Genomic DNA, 21,876 nt, shown 5'->3' on the forward strand with positions numbered 1-21,876 from the left:
TGAATGAAGATTGCAACACTCTCCTCAACGTGCAAGCCGTGGTCCCGCTCAGGTACATGCAACCCGAAGTCGTTCACTAGTGTGCCACATAAACGGGTAAAAACGACTTTGGGCATGCACAGTTCATAGCGAAATCTGCCACTATGTCCATTATACAATTCCAAAATCCATGCCCTCCCCATCAAGATGGACGTCCGACATGGAACTTTAAGCACGTGCGCCCTGTAGTAGTCGGAGGCAATTCTGTACGCTTCAACATAATTATTATTCATTCCAGTATGCCACTCGATTGCGAGCGCCGCGACATCATCACACATTTCCTGCATCCGTGCATCGGTGTCATCGTCGCTTTCCATGCCTAAATCACATAACTTCAAATAAAATCAGAAGCATAACATGACAGACTACTACTCTGCCAAAATTAAACATGCGAAAATTAATTTTTGTAAAAAAAACTGTTAAGGCTGTCAATAACAGGAGTATTATGCATAAATAATCAATTTATTTCATTTGCATAAGTTCTTCTGAGACCTTCTATTGTATTAAAGTAGTTCTGTTGGCACGGTTGAAATCGTGAAGTCATTTACTTGATGTATAAATAAGCAAATTTTTTTTCCCTTTTATGACTAATAAGCAATACAGAAATTGCAATGAGATATACAAAAACACAATGTTAAATTAAAATATACAAAAATAATAACTTAAATTATTTTGCTTGTTTAGTACCTTACAACGGGTCTAACTTCCAATTTTTAAGTTGAAGGCTTCAGTAAATTGGACATGTCTCTCTGCAAGTAGCAACGCTTTTGTTGAAATGGTCAGTACAGCTGATTTATAACTATGAAGCTACAAATTGGAAGAGTGTAATCAGATTCATGGTTTATTGAAATTTTAAAATTGTAAAATCCATAGCCAATACCCAACCAATGCACATCCATAAAAACTAGGCAAAGAAAAGGAATAGCATAACCATCTCCCTACCAATTGTCCTTACAAAGCATAGTTGAAAACATCATGTCATTAGCAAATACATAACAAACAAGTTCGAAAATAAGTCCAACACAAAGCATTTCATTAAAACGCAGCCCTTTAGCAAATATAAGCGAAGTCCAACGCATAAGCGAAAAGAAGTCCAACACGTAACCCATAACAAGTCCAACACACAGCATAGTTAGAAACGAAGTCCTTGACTGCGCAATATGCTTGCAAGAGTTGGAGCTGCTGTCGTCCTCTCTTTGTCTTGTTGCTTCACCTGGAGCCAGCCGATAATGCCTTCATCGGAAGGAATACTCATAACCATCTCCCTATTATTGGGCACCTCCATAAGGGAAATACCGAAATGGAGCAGTGGATTAGTTTGTTCAAGTCCTTGAATTTCATAAAGACGTCGGATAGCTTCGGCCATAGCGACACTTTGTCCACCGACAACATGGTTAACAGTGAGTTCCTTACTTTGTGTCTTCACCGAATTCACCAAATCATCCATGCTTGTTGCCAATGCTTCTGCCCCGGTGATTCGTTTCTTCTGCACGGCTGTGACAGATGAGTGCCTCCTTTTGCTACCACTACCGGATGCGGTAATGTTTGCAGATTTCATCAAGTTTGCAGTTTCAAAGGCACCCAATTCGTTGTTGTCCGTAGAGAAGTCTGCACTATCGGACTCCCCTTCCACCTCCAGCTGGTTCCGCATCTCACCAGGCGTCCAAGCATTTTTTCCTGTTGCCGCAGCCCCCGTGAAAACACGACGCATTAATTCCTCGTGTTCCAACCTCTTTGTTCTAAACTTGCAACACTCTTTGTCAACCTGTAATACAATACAATAGGAGTACACCATTACCAAAATGAATAACTTATGAATCACAGAAAATTTTAAACTACCAACATTCAGCAAGTATTAATCAGCCATTATAATAACAAATTTGTCTTGATAGTCCTTACAAAACAGATCTGTCCAACTGTCTGGGCAATTCCATGATTACACATTGCTAACAGGTAATATATTAATCAAATCTGATACAATCTGTTATAATCTGTCCAGCCAGGGATTATGTCCACACAGGGATAATCTGTCCAGACATATTTTTTGATATAATCTGTCCAGGAATAAAATCTGTCCAGTATATTTTTGCAATAATCTGTCCAGGAACAATGTTGAACACAGCAATGTAAAAATAATATTCATAATAGGGCATACCTAATGGAAGATCTAATCCGCAGAAATGATCAAAATTGCATGTACGCAATCCGACAAAGTGACAAATAGTTTAAAACCCAGCTGTTTCATCCTAAAAACTAACAAATTAATAAAACCCATAATTAAAAGTGCCAAAACCAGCAATACTATTTTGAATTCTCAGATAACCCATTTACCAAATCCAGAAATGAGACAAACCAAGATGAGACAAGGCTTAAACCCCTCTCCCCCGAAGAAGAACCAATAATACCAACAAAGGTTTTTTTAAGAGGGTTCTAGTGGATAGATAAGGGTTCATGTAATCTGTCCAGGAAAATGTTACTGGACAGCTTATTGTAACAGATTATTACTATTTTGGACAGATTATTATATGATAGCCAAGTGATAGGCTTTTATTGTAACAGATTATTACTATTTTGGACAGCTTATTGTAACAGATTATTACTATTTTGGACAGCTTATTGTAACAGATTATATTTTGGACAGCTTATTGTAACAGCTTATTGTAATTCCCAGGATCTTACAGTATAGGCTTTTAAAAATATAAGCATATGTTGTCGTCATTCATTAGACATTGTTGGAGTTTATTACATCAATAACAGAAAATGGGGAAAACAGTGAAACAGAAAAACACAACATGATAGATCCAATTGTGAAAGAAAAATTAAGGTAGAAATCTGAGACGGACTACGCAACCACAAAGTAAAAAGTGAAATCAACTCGTGACAATTATACATTTCAACATTACTGAGATGCTGAGGGAAGTTTTCAAGAAGATCAAACAAAGGTTTTACAAAAAACACATGACATGTCATGCCAAAACTAGTGTAACCACGAAGTGAGCATCACAAAATTATGAAACATGAGTTCAAGTCGTTACCTTCTCCATTGTAGCCCACCATTCATCTGACGCATTGATGAGGCCAGTCTCTTGGTCGAACCCAATTCCAGTGGGACCTTTGCGGCTATCCATTAGTTTCGACCATGCACGCCACTCTGCCTTTAGTTGGTTGTACTTATTTTTCAGTTGTTTCATGCTATGTGTCAACCCAGTCGCTGCCTCAAAAGTCTTTGCCAAGGACCGGTACCCATTCGGATTTATTGACATGTGCAGCCTGTTACCTGCATCTATTTCCTTGACAACAAGTTCCAAGTAGATACGTGTGTTCTCCCAGTCCCAAATGGCTTTGTGATAAGGTTTTGGGCCCTTCCCTTTCCCGGAAGGGGTACGAGAGCTGGATCGAGTTGAAGCCATGCGACTATAGAACATTATAATTTGCATTACTTATTTGTTTGTTGTGTGCATTACTTGTAGTTGTGTTAACCATATGTTATTATGTTTGTCCAACACATATGCAATAGTAAAATGACACGGATAAGTAACATATTACATAAGGAAAGCATAGTACGGTAACAAGCAACACGCGGATACATATCACATACGGAAACCATAATACAGTAACCATCTACACCCTGTTACATATATTACATACGGAACAACAAGATAGCGACGATGATGGACAAAAAACATGTGACAACTTTAAGTACACGCAGACTCTGTTCAATGTCAATCAAACGCGCCTCAAAACGACGACCATTGTCTCTGTCATTCTCAGCAGCTGTTTGTCGGCCATATTCGTCACACCACCCAATCCAATTGACACATGGCTGAGGTTAAAAAAAGTTTTGAAATTATTAGTGACGATCTGACAAGGTAATAATCCCAAAGAAGGTGAAGGTGCTTGTACTCACTACTCTACGAGGGCATTGGTAGTACGCACGTCCTGGATTTTTGGCGGACCGAGAAATCTTGACCACACAATGCCCGTACCCACAAGCACACATAGGGCCTGGTTGGGTTGATGTCGCAGTAGACATAAACGAGGCCATGAACTCTGTGAATGTGTGATTCGATGACATGACAGGCACAACAAAACAGGTAAACGGGTGTGACACTTATGGTAGGGGATAAGTGTATTGTGTAAACAAAACACAACATTATATTTACAAAAGGGAACATATATTCTTCCATTTTGAATAGGTTTGCTTCCCTAGTCATTTATGTGCAAGTGGTTGAATGCTAAGAAGCGCAGAGGCAAAGACGGGAATTTAGTAAAAAAACTAGGATACCGACAAGACAAGACAGAAATACAGCAACAGAAATCTTTTGGTTTTTTTTTTTAAGATTTCCAGGTTCATGTATATAAATATTAATTTACGAGACACTGATATAAAAGGCATTAATGTATGTAGGTGTATTTTGACGTTCTTAGTTTCCTGTCTTTGTTTTTATATATTTTAGTTTGATCTTAATGCATCTTCTAAATCATATAAAAAAGATCACAAATATGATTTCAAGCATGTTTAAACATAGGACACATGTATCTATGAACTGTGTAGTTAAAAAAAACAAATAAGTCATTCCACCTGACGTGTCCAACACAGAGATGTATCCCTAGCATGTTGGTGCCCCATACATTGACACAAACACATCTATTTTGAAGTGTCAGTACTTCAAGTGTCTCAGACTTTTCCTTGCCTTTCATAATGTGAACATAATTTACACTTGTGCTTTGTTATGACAGATTAAAATCGAGGAATTAAAATATTAATCATGATTGACCATACAACAAGCAAAGAGCTTGAAAATAAAAGTTAAAAAAAAACAGAATCATGGCAAACCAATAATACCAAAATAGCACATGACACACATCAGAAGAAACCTCTTTGATAGCCATGCACACATACTGATGCAATTAACATCTTTGAAATGGGAGAAATGAAAAATCCTCAATCAATTACCATGCTGAAAGACAACCATTCATCATGCTGGAATGACCATGCAGACATACTGATGCAAGTAATCTATCACTTTAGGAAACATTGTGCTAAGGTGTCTATTTGGGCAACATTAAAATTTGTAGTCTCAAAAAACTAGGTAGGTATGAAGGCAACATAATAACGTAAGATCCCACCACAGCATTAACCATATATTGATAGCATTAAAAGTCAAAGTCATCCTTGGATTAGCAGTTTTGTTGTATTTAGGACAATGTTAATTAAGGCATAAGGACAATAAGCCAACTGATATTTGTCAGGATATATAGTAGGTAAGCAAAGCCAACGCGATTTTCAGGTCAATATATTAAGGCAACTATGTACCAAGCAGCACAATGGTTTGCATCAACCAACATGGCGATTACTAAAGACTGAACCAACTCAACGGAATGTCAAACTCATTCATGGATTTTTTTGAAACTACAAACTTGCGTATTAGATTAGAAAGAAATAGAATGTTATGTCATGTTAAAATATATGGACATTTACATATATATGTATGTACATGTGTATTAGATTAGAAAGAAATAGACTATATTCATGCATATGTATATGCATAAAGATCTACAAAAAGTACTTGAATAGATGTTACACAAACATCCTGATCATGGAAATCATGCTCACCAACTTCACAGTTATACAGCTACTGAATTCATGTCTATGTTCCATCTATTTAGCACTTTTTAACAATCGTATCACATTTCCATGAACACTATGAGGCAAGCGTGAAGCAGAAAAATGAAAAATAAGAAAGCGTCAAGCAGAAAAATGAAGACCTTTATACTATTTTGTGAATTTAAAATACAGCTCCATGACCTTACCTTAAACAGATAACCTTAAACAGATTAAAAATCTTAAACGCATGCAAACATATTACAAAATTTTAAGCAGATTAAAAACCTTAAACAGATTACCTAAGAATATAGCGCCATCAAATGCATACATTACCTTACCTTAAGCAGATGACCTTAAACAGAAATCTTAAACAGTTTAAAAATTTGAAACAAATTAAACATTTGTGAAAATTGTAAACACATAAAAGTCAACATTACCTTGAACAGATTAAAAATCTTTTGCTGAAGTACATTGTTTAAACACTGAGACATATGGAAGATGAGTTTGTTGTGGAAATTCGTATGATTCGTTGTTTTCTAGTGACAAATTTTCTTTTTTTCTCCCCCCTCCTTTTTCATTATAGGGATTGAATCCACCTTACTCAAAAGATTAACAGGGACAACCAGACTGCCACATAAATAAAAAGAAAATGACTAATTATTCACCAATGTTATTGTGATGTGTTCGTAGGAATCACAATGGTGGCATTCGTAGCTAATTTCACCAAATTTATAGGAATAGTATAAATGAAAATTTCATGTCAACGTATTGCACAATTATAACCACAGAGACAGACAGAATACTTCCAACTTGTTCTGTTAATACAGACTACGTCGTCCTATTTAGGGGGCTTTCTTGTTAGGGGAAAATTAATCATAATACTTCATCGTATTAGGGGACTTTGTTATCCCCCCAAAAAAAGCGTTGTAATTTTTTGTTACTGCGTAAGAAATAGGCAACGGTTGATACACACACAGCGACAAAGACAAACAGAGAGCGAGAGGGAGAGAGGGCAGACTGTGCACATATACAAAAACCAGAGCAGAGAAGTCATGGTTATGAGATCCGCACCCCCCCACCAACGGACAACCCGCAATATTGCCTATTTCCGGTACGTGAAAGAAACCCTAAAACCCCCAACATAATAGGCCAGTTTCTGGAAAAATTTACCCAACTAGAATGTTGAAGACAAATTGGAAAACGACAATGGTCAGACAGAGCGACAGACACATACACACAGACAGAGAGGGCGCGAGAGAGAGAGAGAGAGAGTTCATACGTACATACAAACCAAACAGATCATATTCCACGATTGGGAAGCCATAGCGAAATGGAAATAAGAGAGGCTGAAGAGAGAGAGACAGAGAGCGAGAGAGAGAGAGCGAACGAGAGCATACCTGCAGTTGGGGGGATCGTCGGAGGAGGGACTGCTTTTCCGTTTGCCTTCGCGGAGTATCGTCGTCTCTTGGTTCCTCTTTCTCTTCAGATCAGAGCTGCTACTATGATCCAACCTTGAACGAAGGGTCATCTTCATCTTCACCGTTTGATGTAGCTGCACAGCCGTAGCTACTACACCCTGTGGGAGAGTAGGTCTGCTGACATCCCCATCAATGTTTGACATAAAGGCAAGGGTGAATACGAGATAAACAAAATGAAAGAGGGGCAAAACGGTCATTTTACACAATAGATGGCAGCCTTCACGTGCAGCTAGATGTATATAGGTTTTTAGGGTGACTTTTTGGCTTTTTTGATAACTTTTTGGCTTTTTGGCTAAAACAGAAGCATCCCAAACGAGGCCTAAGGTTTTGAAGAGTCAGCCCTTACGTCTCACGCACGAGACTTGTCTTCGCCCTTTTGCTATCTTGTTTTATTTTGTCATGATTACGACTGTATATAGTTTTGATTAGCTGACCTAAACTTGAATGAACCTGTATGTACAGAACTTTGTGTTAGTACATATTTTGATGTGAGTTATTAACAAGTATATGCATGGTTTGTTATGGCGTGCCATATAAGCACAGCTCTAATGACAAAGTTTTAAATTTGCTTCCGTTTGGCCCCTCTACTCTGATGAGTTATGTCTTATTTGGTTTGAGACCGTAGGTAATCTTGTGATTACTATTCGGTTATGTCCTTAACCGATGGGGGCTGGTTCGGGTCATGACAACATATATATATTAACTTACTCTATATCGGGGACAACCCATAAACCTTCTTGAAGGATTATTCTCAGTCCAAGATGTGCATACTCGAGCCCTCAACCCACATTTGCAACAGATTGATTCCATTTTCTTTCTATTCTCTTCTTTGTTTTGCAGTAGCAGAGTATATACGTAATGTATATGTACATATATATCTATATATGCCCTGTATATATATATCTATATATACGTAATGGAAGCTATGGCCCCATTGCTCACCACGCAAAATTCTTTCCCTCAATTTAGTTTTTTTTTTAAAAAATTGTTTTACGTTTCAATTGTTTAGGTGATTTTTTTTTTAAATATTTTTTAGTTTGATTTTTTAAAAATTGTTTTCCGTTTCATTTGCTTAGGTGAATATATATTTTTTAATTTTTATTTCTTAGTGTTTGATACAATAAAAAATAAAAGTTAACCAAAAATATTTTTCATAGTTAACAAAAAACAAATCTATATGGACTAAAAATATTTGTTACTCTTAAAAGGTAAAAACCATTTTTTAGACTAAAATCTTACTACTGTCACTAAACTACTACCGCCACTCTGACTTCCATCACCACGGATTATTTTAAGAAAATTGTTAATTACCAACCAACAGGCTACGGTTAATATTGTTATATGTATAAAAAAAAATGTTAAAATATGTGAAAAGTCTATAAGAATATATGAAATTATTAAACTGTACTTTTTTTGACTTATGATTCTTAATGGACTCTCATTAATTTAAGTGGTATTTACACCTCAGTAGAATTTTGAATATATATATATATATATATATTTATAAAAAAATTAAAATTAAAATTATTAATATTTATAAAAAATTTCACTGATTTACAATTATTTTTAAATTTTTTTATTGAAGTGATATTTCCCCTTAATTTAATACTTTACAAAAAATTTACTATCATTTGACGACATTATTTGATACATGTCACCCATTCAAGTAGGTAAAATTATTGGGTATTTTCGGAATATCACGTGCCTATATTTTTTTATTAATCATTATTCATCACGTTCCATTCTTCAATCACTTAATGCAAAATTAAAAATATCATATTTTTTACCAATCAAAATATCTTAAAATACCATATGGTCGTACTCGAGTGTATCCAATAACTTCCCTTCAAGTAGATAAAAAGGGTGGTTGTCATGATGTTTTCTTTTTCTTATCTATCGTGTTTGTGCGAGTGAGATTGTTACAGCCCAAAAAAATGATTTACGAACAATATATATATATATATATATATATATATATATATATATATATATATAATTTATAAAATTTAATACTTCATTTTTAAAAGAAAAATTTCATAGCGATAATATTTTGTTAAAAAAATATATGTTACATCAATTAATTTCTATTTTCTAATCTAAAATAATAATAAAAAATAAAGACCACCGCATCCTTTTAGATATTAATAATTTTGTATTAATTTTATAAGTGTGTATTACTCATTTGAATGAGAACCAAAATGATCCATTAAGAATGGTCAAAATGGTCAATTAAGGGGCATGGCTCCCCTCCATACTTTTATTCTCTATATTTTGTTTACAGTTTATTTTTTAGGTTCCATTATAGACTCATAATAATAATAATATAATTGTTTATTTTGTAAATCTCAAAATGAAAACTATCTGTGTAAAAAATCAGTTTCATCAAATATTAATGAATACATAAATAAATTACTTTTTATTTTATAAAATGAAAGGTTTAAATTTAAACTCATAATTATTGTTTATTTTGCAAAATAAGATGTAATTTATTCATATATCTAATGATATCCAATCAAATTAATTTATTGGATAACTCACCTAAATTATTTAGATAATGAGATAAATGATTTAAATTATCAATATGAGATTAAAATAAAACTCAAAAAATAAAATATAAAAAAATATGAATATGGGAATGAGTCATTCGTAGGGCCACACGCTTTCAACTTTCAATTTACGTCGGTACGTATAGTTCAAAAAAAATTTTATGTCGGTACGCTATGCCCCCATTGCTCGTGTTTGTTCCACCACGCAAAATTCTTCACTTTGGTAAAAAAGTGCGCTTATTTCATCTTTTTATCTTTTTTGGGTCACATCAATCAACATCTCCTCTCTACTTTTTCTACACATAATACAAAAAAAGTCAAAAAGTACACTTATTTAGTCTTCCCAAACTAGGCCTCAATTTGTTTGATTTTTTTAAAATTGTTTAACGTTTCATTTGTTTAGGTGATTTTTTTTTTACAACATTTTTTAGTGTTTGGTATAATAAAAAATAAAAGTTAACAATTTTTTTTTTTTTTTTTTTTTTTTTTTTTTTTGTAGTAAACAGAAAACAAATCTATATAGACACAATATATTTTCTACTTTTAAAAGACAAAAAATATTTTTCAGACTAAAATCTTACTAATATCACCACACTACCATCTTCACTCTCACCTCCATCATCACACCACCATCACCACGAACACTTTCACTATCACTGTTGCCGCCGCTCTACCACCATATTACCACCTCCACCTCCACTTTCGTTTCACCACCACCACTACCAAACATAAAAATAAAGGCTCCGTTTGGTGGAACTTTCAAAATATAGTTTCACATTTACTTTTGAGTGTGGTGTTCGTTTAACGTTTTCAAAAATTAATTTCATACTCACTTTTGAAAAAATTTTCGAATGTGAAAAAATTTGGACTAACCGGTCATTTGACCGGTTGATTGGAACAATATTCAGTTTTTTATTTTTTATTTTTTTTGTACCTTTTATTTTTATATTACAAAAAAAATATTTGTGAATTTTTTTAAAAATTTTTTATGAGTTTTGAATAGAATTTTGGGTTGTGTGTTTAGTTATGAGTTGTAAGTTTTTGTATCAAATATCATATGTCACTTCACTCAATTCAAACTCAATTTAAAACTCTTTTCAAAACTCATAACCAAACAAATTTTTTACACTTAAATCATAATACCAAAACTCACAAACTCAAAATATAATTCTATTTTCAAATCATAACTCTAAAACTCTACCAAACACTACCATATTTTCTCCAGAAATTTTTTTCATATAAAATGTTTTTCATATGAAAATATTTTCCACTCAAACAAACACGGCATTAGTTAAAGTTTTGTTTATGTTTAATATTTTTATTTATATTTTAATTAATTTTTTCAGCAGTATTACATCCATATAATTTCTTTCCCTCACAATCTCCCTAACCAGGTGGCAAGACAAAACACATATAAAGAGGGTTTTGAGGAAATATTTGAATGCGGGTCAATTTTTCAAATTTTACTTGCCACATTATTTAGGGTTTTGTTTTATTTTGTTTTGTTTTTTTTGGAGGAGGAGGAGAGAGAAATTGTGTGGATGAATCATTTTTCTAATTTTTTTATACACTTAGATATACCTAATTTTGGATGTATCTATCTACAAAGAAAAATATATTGACCAAAAACAGACGAAAATTTGAACAAAAACGTGTGTGTGCATTTTTATTCGAGTTTTCGTTTAGTTTTAATAAAATGTTTCCTTCTTCTTCTTCTCTCTTGAGATACATCTAATCTTGATGTGTCTGAAAAGTTTTTAAAAAAACAAATCAAAACAATAAAAAACAATAAAAAAAAACAAAACAAAAAAAAAAAAAAAAAAAAACTAAAATATTAAAAAAATTCAATAAAGACAATCAAAAATTCATTTAAAAATATTTTCTAAAAAATTAAACCTAACAAAGCCATCCTTTTCATTACCCCAATTTTTTAGGGTTGTGAGAATTTTAGAACTTATTGTGAATTCGGTTTTGATTATTTAAATTATTTATTTTATAAAAATTTTAATAAATTTTATTTATTAAAAATTTAGATTCATTTTATAATTGTAATATTTTTATTTTGTCGTGTTTGTTTTTAAAAAATTGATAACAAATATGTTTTAAAAAACAGACCATTCATTTTTTTTTTTTTAAGACAAACATATATTTTTTTTAATCACAAATGATATACACGGAAGGTCTAACAAAATAAAATTTTTCAATCATCATCACAAGACCCATAGCCCCTCAAGTTTAGATTTGAACTTAAGAAGAGTCCATTCTCATTTTTTATTAGGTTAATTACATTTAGCATCTTTATATTTTTACTATAATTTAATTATTATTTTTTTTACTTTTAATTGTGATGATCAAATATATACATTTTAAGTCAAGTTTTAATGCCACCATTTCATCTGTCTACCATTAATAAAGCTAGCAAAACTTGTCATAAGAGCTAAACATGATTTTTTTTTTTTTTTTTTCATCTCATTGGTGCCTTACACTTTTATTAAATGGGTTTAACCTGAGAGAATTTGACAGACCTATATTATGGACCAAAGTTGTTAATTCTGTACCAGAGAAAATGCCATTTTTTCAATTGGTGCGGTACCTACCGACATCGGTTTATTTCTAGGTACCGTTTTCGAAAATTTTATCTAGGAGTAAATAATTTAAACATATAATATATTTAAGCATATAATTTAAGTATCCGAAGTTGTATTGTTTTGTTTTCTTAGGGCAACAGCATCTCTCATATAATATATTTGATATATACAATAAATAAATAAAAAAAAATCATAAATTCACCTTGCTTGGGTATCGTTTAATTATATTAGAATTACATTTTCTAGCCGATATTGTTTGGTATTTACAGAATTGGGTAGAACTTATTGAGAAATTAATCGAAACGGTATTAGCAATTTGTATTCCATTTTCTCTCTAGTACCGGCCGGCACCGGCATGGTATGGGATTGACAACTATGCTACGGATCCTGATCCTGTTTAGATGATTCTAACCATTCATTTTATAAGGGTCTCTGTATATATCATCCATGAAAAAAATTAGGTTGTTCCAATAATTGTAACATTTTTATTTTATCGTATTTGCCTCAAAAACATAGATGGTCTATTTTCAAAATGTACTTATCATCCAATTTTTTTTGGAGATAAACACAAATAAATAAAAATGTTATGATTATTATATTAATCTAATTTTTTTAATGTATGATATATATTGCAGATCTTAGAAAATAAACAGTTTAGATCATTGAAACAGAACTAGTAGTTGTCCCATGCACCCCTCAAATTTTTTTAAGTTAAGATATGAACTTGAGGAAAATCTGACTCTAATCAAATGTCACGTTAGTTCTTGCAGTTTTACTAAAATCTCATTTTGGCTCATTCACTAGTGTTTTTGGCAATTGACTTTTTTTTAGTCAAAAGAACAAAAAAATCACTAAAAAAATCAAAATAGCTAAAACATCATGTAGAAAAGTAAAAAATACTCATTTTTATTATTTATTATTTTTTACACATTTTTAAGTAAAAAAATCAAAAAATCATTCTAAAACAATTTACCTTTTTCAACTCATATTTTAATTAAAAAAAATCACTAAAAAAATCATTTCCCAAACAGTTTGATTGGTACCCTTTTTTGTGTTTAGCAATTTTTTATTTTTATTTTTACTTTAACATTTAAAGTTTTTTTTGCCTTTCATATTTCAAGTTTTTGACAATTAAAGTTGACTTATATTCAAAATTCGATAGAAAATAACACATTGACAACCATATGATATAAAAAATGTTCTATTATATAGAACTTACACATTTAACACAAACTTATATCACAATATAATAATATATTTTTATATATTATATAATAGTTAACGTGATATTTTATTTATAATTTTAAGTAGAAATTAGCTTTAGAAGTAATTTAAAAAAAATTAAAATAAAGGTTAAAAGTGAAAAAAAAAAACTTAAGAACCAAAATAAAAGAAATAACTAAATATAAAGAAGATAAAGTATAATTTACCAATAATTTGATAGTCAAATTAAATCAAACAAAATAGATTCTCCTTCACATGCAATATGCAACGCAACCCCGATTTATAATGTTGACTACTGAGCATTCCCATGGGCCAGCCACCATTTTGGTTTCTAAAAACAACCACCATTCCCAATTCTCACCCAATGCCCATACATATAGCCCCCACAATTTTAAACCACCAAACAAATTAGATAAGATGCAAAACAAACACTACTTGTTTGGTTCCTCGTCAGACACCATTTTCAACCACCTCTTTAAAAGAATCAAATTAGACATATTTGGTTTTTTTAGTTTTGCCTCAGTTGTGATTCTTCAATTGGCTATTTAAAAGTTAAAGTTATTTTGGTTCATTTTTGTTTGGGATGACCTAAATAAGTGTACTTTTTATCTTCTTACAAAAAGATATGTAGAAAAGTAGAAAGGTGATGTGATAAAAAAAAGATAAAAAGATAGATTATTTTTGGGTTGCCAAACTTGGCCTCATTTTGAACTGTATGCATTTGAGGATTAAGAGACTCTCTGAATTATACAGAACGTTGTTAGAGGACATATTAATTATGATGGTTTGATTAAAAAAAAAAAATACTTTTCATTGTATTTAGATTATGAATTTTGATTGAAATTTAAAAAGAAAAAGAAAAAAAATAAGAGAAAGGTGAATAAAATACAAGGTAATAATTTTTGCAATTGTTACTTTTCTAAATTATGAATTATAAATCTATTTAAATAGTGTTTTACTAAAATGAATATAAAATTCAATCCTCATTCTATCAAAATATTTACTTTTCTCTTGATTTATTAAAACAATAATAAAAATACTTTACGAACACATCATTTAATTACATTATAAGTAACTGATCATACATTGGGAACAACCATTTCATTTCAATGAATCAAAAATTATCGTTATTTGCTTTTTGGGGGGGGTGGGGAGGGGGTAAATTACAATTTTGAATAATTTGATCAATCTATGTTAAATACAGTTTCAATTTAATCATGATGTTCAATTATCACAAATTACTTTTTCCGTCTTGATTCAAGAGAATGACATAAGTTACAAAACATAAAATATATAGACTAATTACTTAAATTGAAACTATAATAAAAGAGTGAAAACCGTACTTTATCTTGAAAAATTATATAACAATCTCGGAGTACTAAGTAGTTATACTTCCTCACCAATCATCACTTATTATACTCCTCATATTGTTCAATTATTCAACACAAATAATCAATACTCCACGTTCTCGACCGTCTCCACCAATTGTTACATTTATTTTTGTTTTTTGATTTTTTAATTTTCAATATAACCAATCATAACAATATGTATTTCAATGAAATAGTCAAACATGAGATGAATCAAACCCAACAACATTATAAAGATTCAAGAACACTAGTCATCATTCCCAAACTAAAACCATGTACAATACAAAGACACATTGTTGAAAAAAAGAAAAAAAAAAAAAAACCCTCTCTATCTTTCTCTATTCAGTCCCCTACCACAGCCCATGCTAAACTGCAAAACTCATTATTCATTTATTTACATGCATGAATTTCGAAATACAAAAACATAACACTGAGAAACTTAAAAATAGATAATGCATCACCAGACAATGGATCACCATCCAAACAAAAATTAGGATGAGTTTGGCTATATGGGTAGGGTTTTTTTTTTTTTTTTTTTTTTTAATGAACACCCCTACTAGTCCTCCCATGGCCCACCTGGTTGATATTATTGTTCACTGTTTGGTTTCTTCACCTTGCCAACTCCAAACAATGTCTTCCAGCGCCGGCCTCACATCCTCTTCACAAAACTTCTTGTACTCCAACGTATCTCCGGCGGACTTCGAGAACTCCACCACCGCCACCTCCGGCGCCACCTCATATACCTCCGCCGTCACTCCCAACTTCCCTTTCCTCCCCTCCACCGCCCCTTCCATTCTCACCTTATACTCCTTCGCTCCCACCACCTTGAAATTCAACTTCCTCGCCACCGATTCCAGCTTCGCCATGATCGCCGACGCTGAGCTTTTTGATGTAAACATCGACCCATATCTTCTTTTGCTCTCAAACAAGCTCGACAAGTCGAACCCAGATGACATCGATGATATGAACTCGAATGCATTGTAGAATGGCGGCGAACGCTTCGATCTCACCATCTCTATCTCTTGCTTGCTCGTTTTCATCACAATTGTTTCTTCTTTTTCTTGTTCTTTCTCATCAATCAATTGTTCTGGAATTGAGAAAGCGATTGGTCTTGTGAACCCCTTTTGAAACCAAGGGACTCGCATTATAGCAGAGATTGAGATTCGCTTTTCGGGATCGGCCACTAAGAGCTTCGAAATCAATCGCTTCGATTCGGTTGAAAACCATGGTGGAAACTCGAATTCGGCCTTGAAAACCTTTCTATACATCTTCATCACATTTTCATCCTGAAATGGAAGAAACCCAGCAAGCAAAACATACAAAATGACACCACAAGACCATAGATCAGCTTTCGCACCATCATACCCTTTTTTCCTGAGAATCTCCGGAGCAACATAAGCCGGAGTTCCACACTGGGTATGAAGGAGTCCATCGTTCCACAATTGCTCCGGCAAAGCCGATAACCCAAAATCCGAGACCTTCAAATCACCATTCTCATCGAGAAGAAGATTCTCAGGCTTCAGATCTCGATGAGAAACGCCCCGGCTGTGACAAAAATCGACGGCGCTGATCAGCTGTTGAAAGTACTTTCTCGCTGAGTCTTCGTTGAGTTTCCCTTTGGAGATTTTGGCGAAGAGTTCGCCGCCTTTGATGTACTCCATTACGAAGAAGATTTTTTGCTTTGTAGCCATGACTTCCTTTAATTCGACGACGTTTGGGTGGCGAACCAAGCGCATCACGGAGATCTCTCGCTTGATCTGAACCATTAAGCCTTCTTTCTTGACTTGGTCTTTGTTGATGATTTTAATGGCGACGCTCTCGGAGGTTGTGAGGTGTTTGCAGTAGTAGACTTTGGCGAAGGTGCCTTGGCCTAAGAGTCGACCCATCTCGTACTTTCCTAAGAGGACGGTTCGGGGTGTGACAGTGGTGATGTTGTTGTGGCGGTTGTGAGTTGGTGGTGATGGTGGTTGTTCTGGTTGATGATGATGATAATCCATTTTATTTTATTTTTAGAGCGGATAGTCTGGATTTGAGGGAGTTGAGGTGGGTTTGTGATGATTTGAATCAAGGTGGGGTAGATTTGTTGTTTTTGGGCTTGGTGATTATTGGTGGGGTGATGGTAGTTTTGGATTGGGATGATTGGAGTGGGTGGGAAGCAAGACAAAAGGGTACCAGAGAGAGAGAGAGTGAGGGGCAGTACAGTGGAGTGATGGTGTCGGTTGGTGGTAGGAGAGCATGTCCAACATTAGTGGATGAAAATATATTGTTTTATTAAAAAATTAAAAGGTAAATTATAAATATATATATTTTTAAATTTGTTTAAGGTATAGATTATTTCTTTTGATTTAAAAATTATAAATATTTTTTTATTAGAATTTTTTATTTCATAAATTTAGCTTAAAAAATAAAATTTATAATTATTTTCCTATATAATAATAAAATTACTTAAATTATTAATTAAAATATATTTGTAATATTATTAAAAACTGTTAATTGATTTGATAATTTATTAATAAAAATAGTGATTTTTTATGAAATTAAAAATTTCAAGGGATGGAATGTAATTTCTAAAATCACAGGGGCAATTTGTATTTTAATTAAACATCATGGATATATTTGTAATATATCCAAAATTAAATATAGAATATGCCATTATTCACTTAAATTGTGATTATAAATTATTATTTTTTTAAATGTATTTTGATTAAAAAGTAAATAATTTTTGTTCATTATTTCATCAGTTTCAAAATATTAGTTTTTTATTTTATTTTTTATTGTCTCAAAATATTAGTCTATTTTTCAAAAAACAAAGGCTAGAATAATATAAATTTCTTATTTTGTCCGTCTTTTAAATTCATTAACAATTGATGTTATAAAAAACAGTCAATGGTTAATTTTGAAAAATCAATCTTTTTGAAATGTAATAATTGAACTATCAAAAAATTAAATTTCTCAAAAAAGACTAATATTTTGAGACGAAAATAATTAATTTTCAAATTTTTATTAAATATATTTATTATTGTACTCATTTTAAAGGTAAGATTTCATCAATTTTATAAAAATTAAATTTAGAGGTGCTCCTTTATTTTAAAGTTGTGATTTCATCCAAACCTTATGGTGTTACTGTAATATAATCAATATTACAAAATGAATAGTATTTTAGAGGTGCTCTTCTATTTTTCATTTTCTCATTTTCTCTTTAAATATGAAAGATTAACTCATCCTTATCTTAAATAGATATAGATTTAGAAGATGAGTTTTTGGTGAAAATTCTTCAAAAATGAAGAAATAAAGGATGGGTAGAGAAGGCAGGTTGAGTTTTTATTTTTTTGTTTTTTATTAGTATATTTTTATAGTGCTATTAGAGCATCTTATTTTTATTTTAAATTTTAGTCATCTTCTCCAATAATTTTTTTATTCATTTTTATTAATTAAATATTATTTTTTTATTTATTATTTTTAAGAAAGAGAAAAATATATAATATGTTTATGTTTGAAAAGAGAGAAAATGGAAGAGGAAAAAAAAATAAAACCAAAAACTTAATATTTTATAGAATAAATTATATGTACATCCCTTGAGATTTGCTTAAAATATGGAGTAACCTTATTGTTTTGAAAATTATATCCTACCTTTTGAAGTTTATAATTTTGTAAATAGCCCATTTTATTGATAACTTCTCAAGTCAATTAACAGTTTTTAATTATGTCAAAAATTTAATTTAATTAATAGTTCATGTAATTTTATTATTAGTTCCAGGTTGTGATATTATTAGCAGGTAAGGAGTTCTACCAGTGCTTAGCTTTATTCTTAAGTGAAAATGGGAATAGTCTCAACATAAGAGTCTCATTCGTGAAATTTTAGATCTTCACTGTAAAGAAATTTTTCAGAAATTCATGCATATGATTGTAAGGGTCATCATGAGCAAGTTCGTGAAATGATCGAAGCATTTGAATAGTGTTGGACTTAATCTCATAGTGGACAACTGTTGTGTCCTGAATGTATGACGGTGAAGTATATGCAGTGGGTGTGAAGTAATCCTTGAAGGATCAATTGGGCCCATTCGGGAGACAATTTTGTTAAGCCATCTCTATTGGTTTTGGATATGGATATTCAAACTTGGGAACATGGGAAGAGGCTCTAAGGTTTTTAAAAGTCTTTTCTAGTTCAAGATCCAAACTCCATAGTTTTGGGCAACAAGAATGGTGCCCTTGCACGCACACATCCCCCCTCCTCCCTCTCCCCACACACACTAAGTTTTGACTCTTGTGTGCTATCTACAAAAATAAAATACTAAAGAAAGAAATTCTCACAGCAATTAATGAAAATGCTTGACTTGTCTCGTTGGTGCTGATGTGTAGACCGTTGTCTCCAATCTCCGCTTGAGCTCTCTATTTTCAGTACTTTGGTGCTTTGCTTGTGGATGCTTGTTTTTAGCACTTTAGTGCTGTGGTTTTTCTGTTTCTTTTCTTTTCTTTTTTTTTTTTATTTTTTTTTAAAGGTGAATTTGTGCTCTACTTTGCACTTCAGTGATAGCTCCACTGGCAAGAAATTATGCACACTTAGCAGCACAAGAACATAAAATCATAAACTAAAAATTAAAATAAGAGTATAACTTTAAATTAATTAATTTTGCTAGAAGTCTCCAACAACAGCGTTGAAATTCGACGGCACGTTTGGCACACCAAAAATAAAGAGCTAAACTATGCCCAAATTTTTTAGAATAATGGCAAGCCTAGATATCAATCCACATGGACAATTATGAAATTAAACTAATTTAATTGCTAGTTTTCTAAATTAATTTTGATAGAAAGATTGAGGGATATCATGACCAAATAAGAATCAAAATGAAATTGAGAAATTGAATTAACAAGCTAAAGTATGGTTTGAGATACTAATTTTTGGAAAATTCTAGGGCAATAAATTCACCACTAGTTACATCAATAAGGTTTAAAATTGGAACCACCCAATTCTTCACAATTACATGCTTGAAGTATTGATCAAGAAGATTATCATTTCAACGTATAAGCACGACTCATCTTAAGTAGTACAAGTCGTTCACTCTAAACTAGGGTAGCATTTTGAAAAAGTCTTTTTTGTCTCGTCTCTCGTAGCATGACTTGTCTCATACTTTGAATATGAAAGAAAATATAACAGTTGTATGGACAATATTCAACAATCACATAAATAAAAATACTTAAAGAGAATGAAAGAAAAATATATTGAAAAACTTCTTAAACACCATACAATTTGTTCAAACCATTACAACAATCGAAAACCTAAGAAAAATCCTATTTATTTCGCTAGGGTTTCATCAAAACATTAGAAAAAGGAAGACTAGCCACGCATGGCGGAGTAAGAAGAGGCAGAAGAAAAACCCACCATGAATAACATCCTTGAAACTCTAAGTTTTTTTTCTTCAAACCCTAGCCTCTCTTTTCTCTTTAAAAATATCCAAACCCTTTTCCAGTTTTTCTTTTTGCCTTTCATACCTTCTAGGCTTCAAAACAGGTTTAAAACGTCGCACAGCAAAACGAGGTCGGTCATACGTGTTGGAAATGTCACTGTATGTGTGGCAAAGGCTTTGCACGTACAGAAAAAATTGTCTGCACGTACGGTTATTTTAGTATGCTTGGACTTCTGGACATAAAACTGCACATACAGAAATGAACCTCCGCATCCATCACATACAGAAATGACTTTTGAAGCCCAATTCCCATGTTTTTGCTCATTTTATGCTTCAAACGTATCTAACTTGATTGACATTAAACACTAGTAAAATGTACAACTGGTTCAAGAATATGGTTAAGAAATCTCAATTATCGGCCTCAATGATGTATAATTCGGCCTCAATCATTCATACTCTAAAATACTTTATTTATAAGAACAATCTCTTACAAAATGACCAAACTACCTATGTATATATACCAACCAAATGCTATATTTCTCAATTAAACCATTATTTTCTCAATCTTCTCTCACTCTCTCTCTATATATATGATCTAAACCCTAGCCACTGCTGTCTCCGTCACCTCTCTATCTTCTGCTCCAACGTTGTTGACTCACCTTTCGTCCCATCCGTCGCCTCCTCCCCACTGTAGACGCGCCCGTGGAGGGGGCCTTATGCTACTACAGTTCGGACTCTCGATTTTGTAGTCACGGTTCTTAATCTTGAACCAAAGAGTCCAAATCTGGCAAATCGTTTTGAGAAACAAATTTTTGAAAAGTAGTGCCAAACATGGACTACTTTGCCAGATACAGAGTCGCCACCTAAATATTTTTTAATGGGAAAATTTAGGAAACCCTGGCTCGGTGCCGAAGGCCACGTGTCCGTCATCACCGGAGTTGTCTCAACTCGGGAGCTTGGGTACGATCGGGGAAGGTCAGCTATGAGCACCCCCTTTCGCCCGGTCCGAAGACCGGCCTCTACTAACCATGATATCCTATTTTGAAGACGTTATGTGTTCTTATTCCATTTATTAGCCTAGAATTACTATGTTATGCGCGCAGCAAACAAGTATAGACTAGATTGTCTAATTTGGAAATAAGCATTGCATATCCGTTTGTTTTGAAAAGCGCTTTGGAATTTGCTACTCGCAAGTAGGCTAAAATACGGATTTCAACGAGTTTTTCCAACTCAAACAATCCAACCTCCACCCACAGGCATTAAAACAGTTTATCACATAAGCATCTAGCCACATGGTAAACATACTGTCATGGTAGCATTCACTCGCATGCGACATGCTAAAGCATTAAAATACTCACATAGTACTCCGTGCCAAAACAGTAAACTAGTTAGCAAACATGCATGATCCAAGTCCATGTTAAGTGCCTAATGCATCGCATACAAAATGTTGCTAGAATAGGCTCGGCTAACCTAAACATGGCATGTGAAAATGCGCAACTATCACGTATTCAGTTTTGAATTTGAAGTACAAATGCAGTTAGCGTGATGTACTGGGCCTGATGCATGCAATACAAATGTATGAATGCACACATGCATAACATAAGGTATGCTAAATTAAACG

General features: G+C 32.7%; 2 protein-coding genes across 2 annotated transcripts; both read right to left on the reverse strand.

The window, feature by feature from the left end:
• Window positions 1-939: 939 nt before the first annotated feature.
• On the reverse strand, window positions 940-7,446 carry LOC145789486 (L10-interacting MYB domain-containing protein-like). Its single transcript, XM_082866160.1, has 2 exons — window positions 3,075-7,446; window positions 940-1,804 (listed from the first exon to the last, which is right to left on the reverse strand). The coding sequence occupies exons 1-2, from the start codon at window positions 3,474-3,476 to the stop codon at window positions 1,172-1,174; spliced, it is 1,035 nt and encodes a 344-aa protein (XP_082722286.1). The 5' UTR covers window positions 3,477-7,446; the 3' UTR covers window positions 940-1,171.
• Window positions 7,447-15,087: 7,641 nt separating this feature from the next.
• On the reverse strand, window positions 15,088-17,115 carry LOC114269011 (CBL-interacting serine/threonine-protein kinase 5). The gene has a single exon (XM_028210262.2). The coding sequence runs from the start codon at window positions 16,845-16,847 to the stop codon at window positions 15,444-15,446; it is 1,404 nt and encodes a 467-aa protein (XP_028066063.2). The 5' UTR covers window positions 16,848-17,115; the 3' UTR covers window positions 15,088-15,443.
• Between the last annotated feature and the right edge of the window lie 4,761 nt (window positions 17,116-21,876).

This window comes from Camellia sinensis, chromosome 4, assembly GCF_055761805.1.
Source record: "Camellia sinensis isolate YWXY chromosome 4, ASM5576180v1, whole genome shotgun sequence".
Lineage (NCBI taxonomy): Eukaryota > Viridiplantae > Streptophyta > Magnoliopsida > Ericales > Theaceae > Camellia > Camellia sinensis.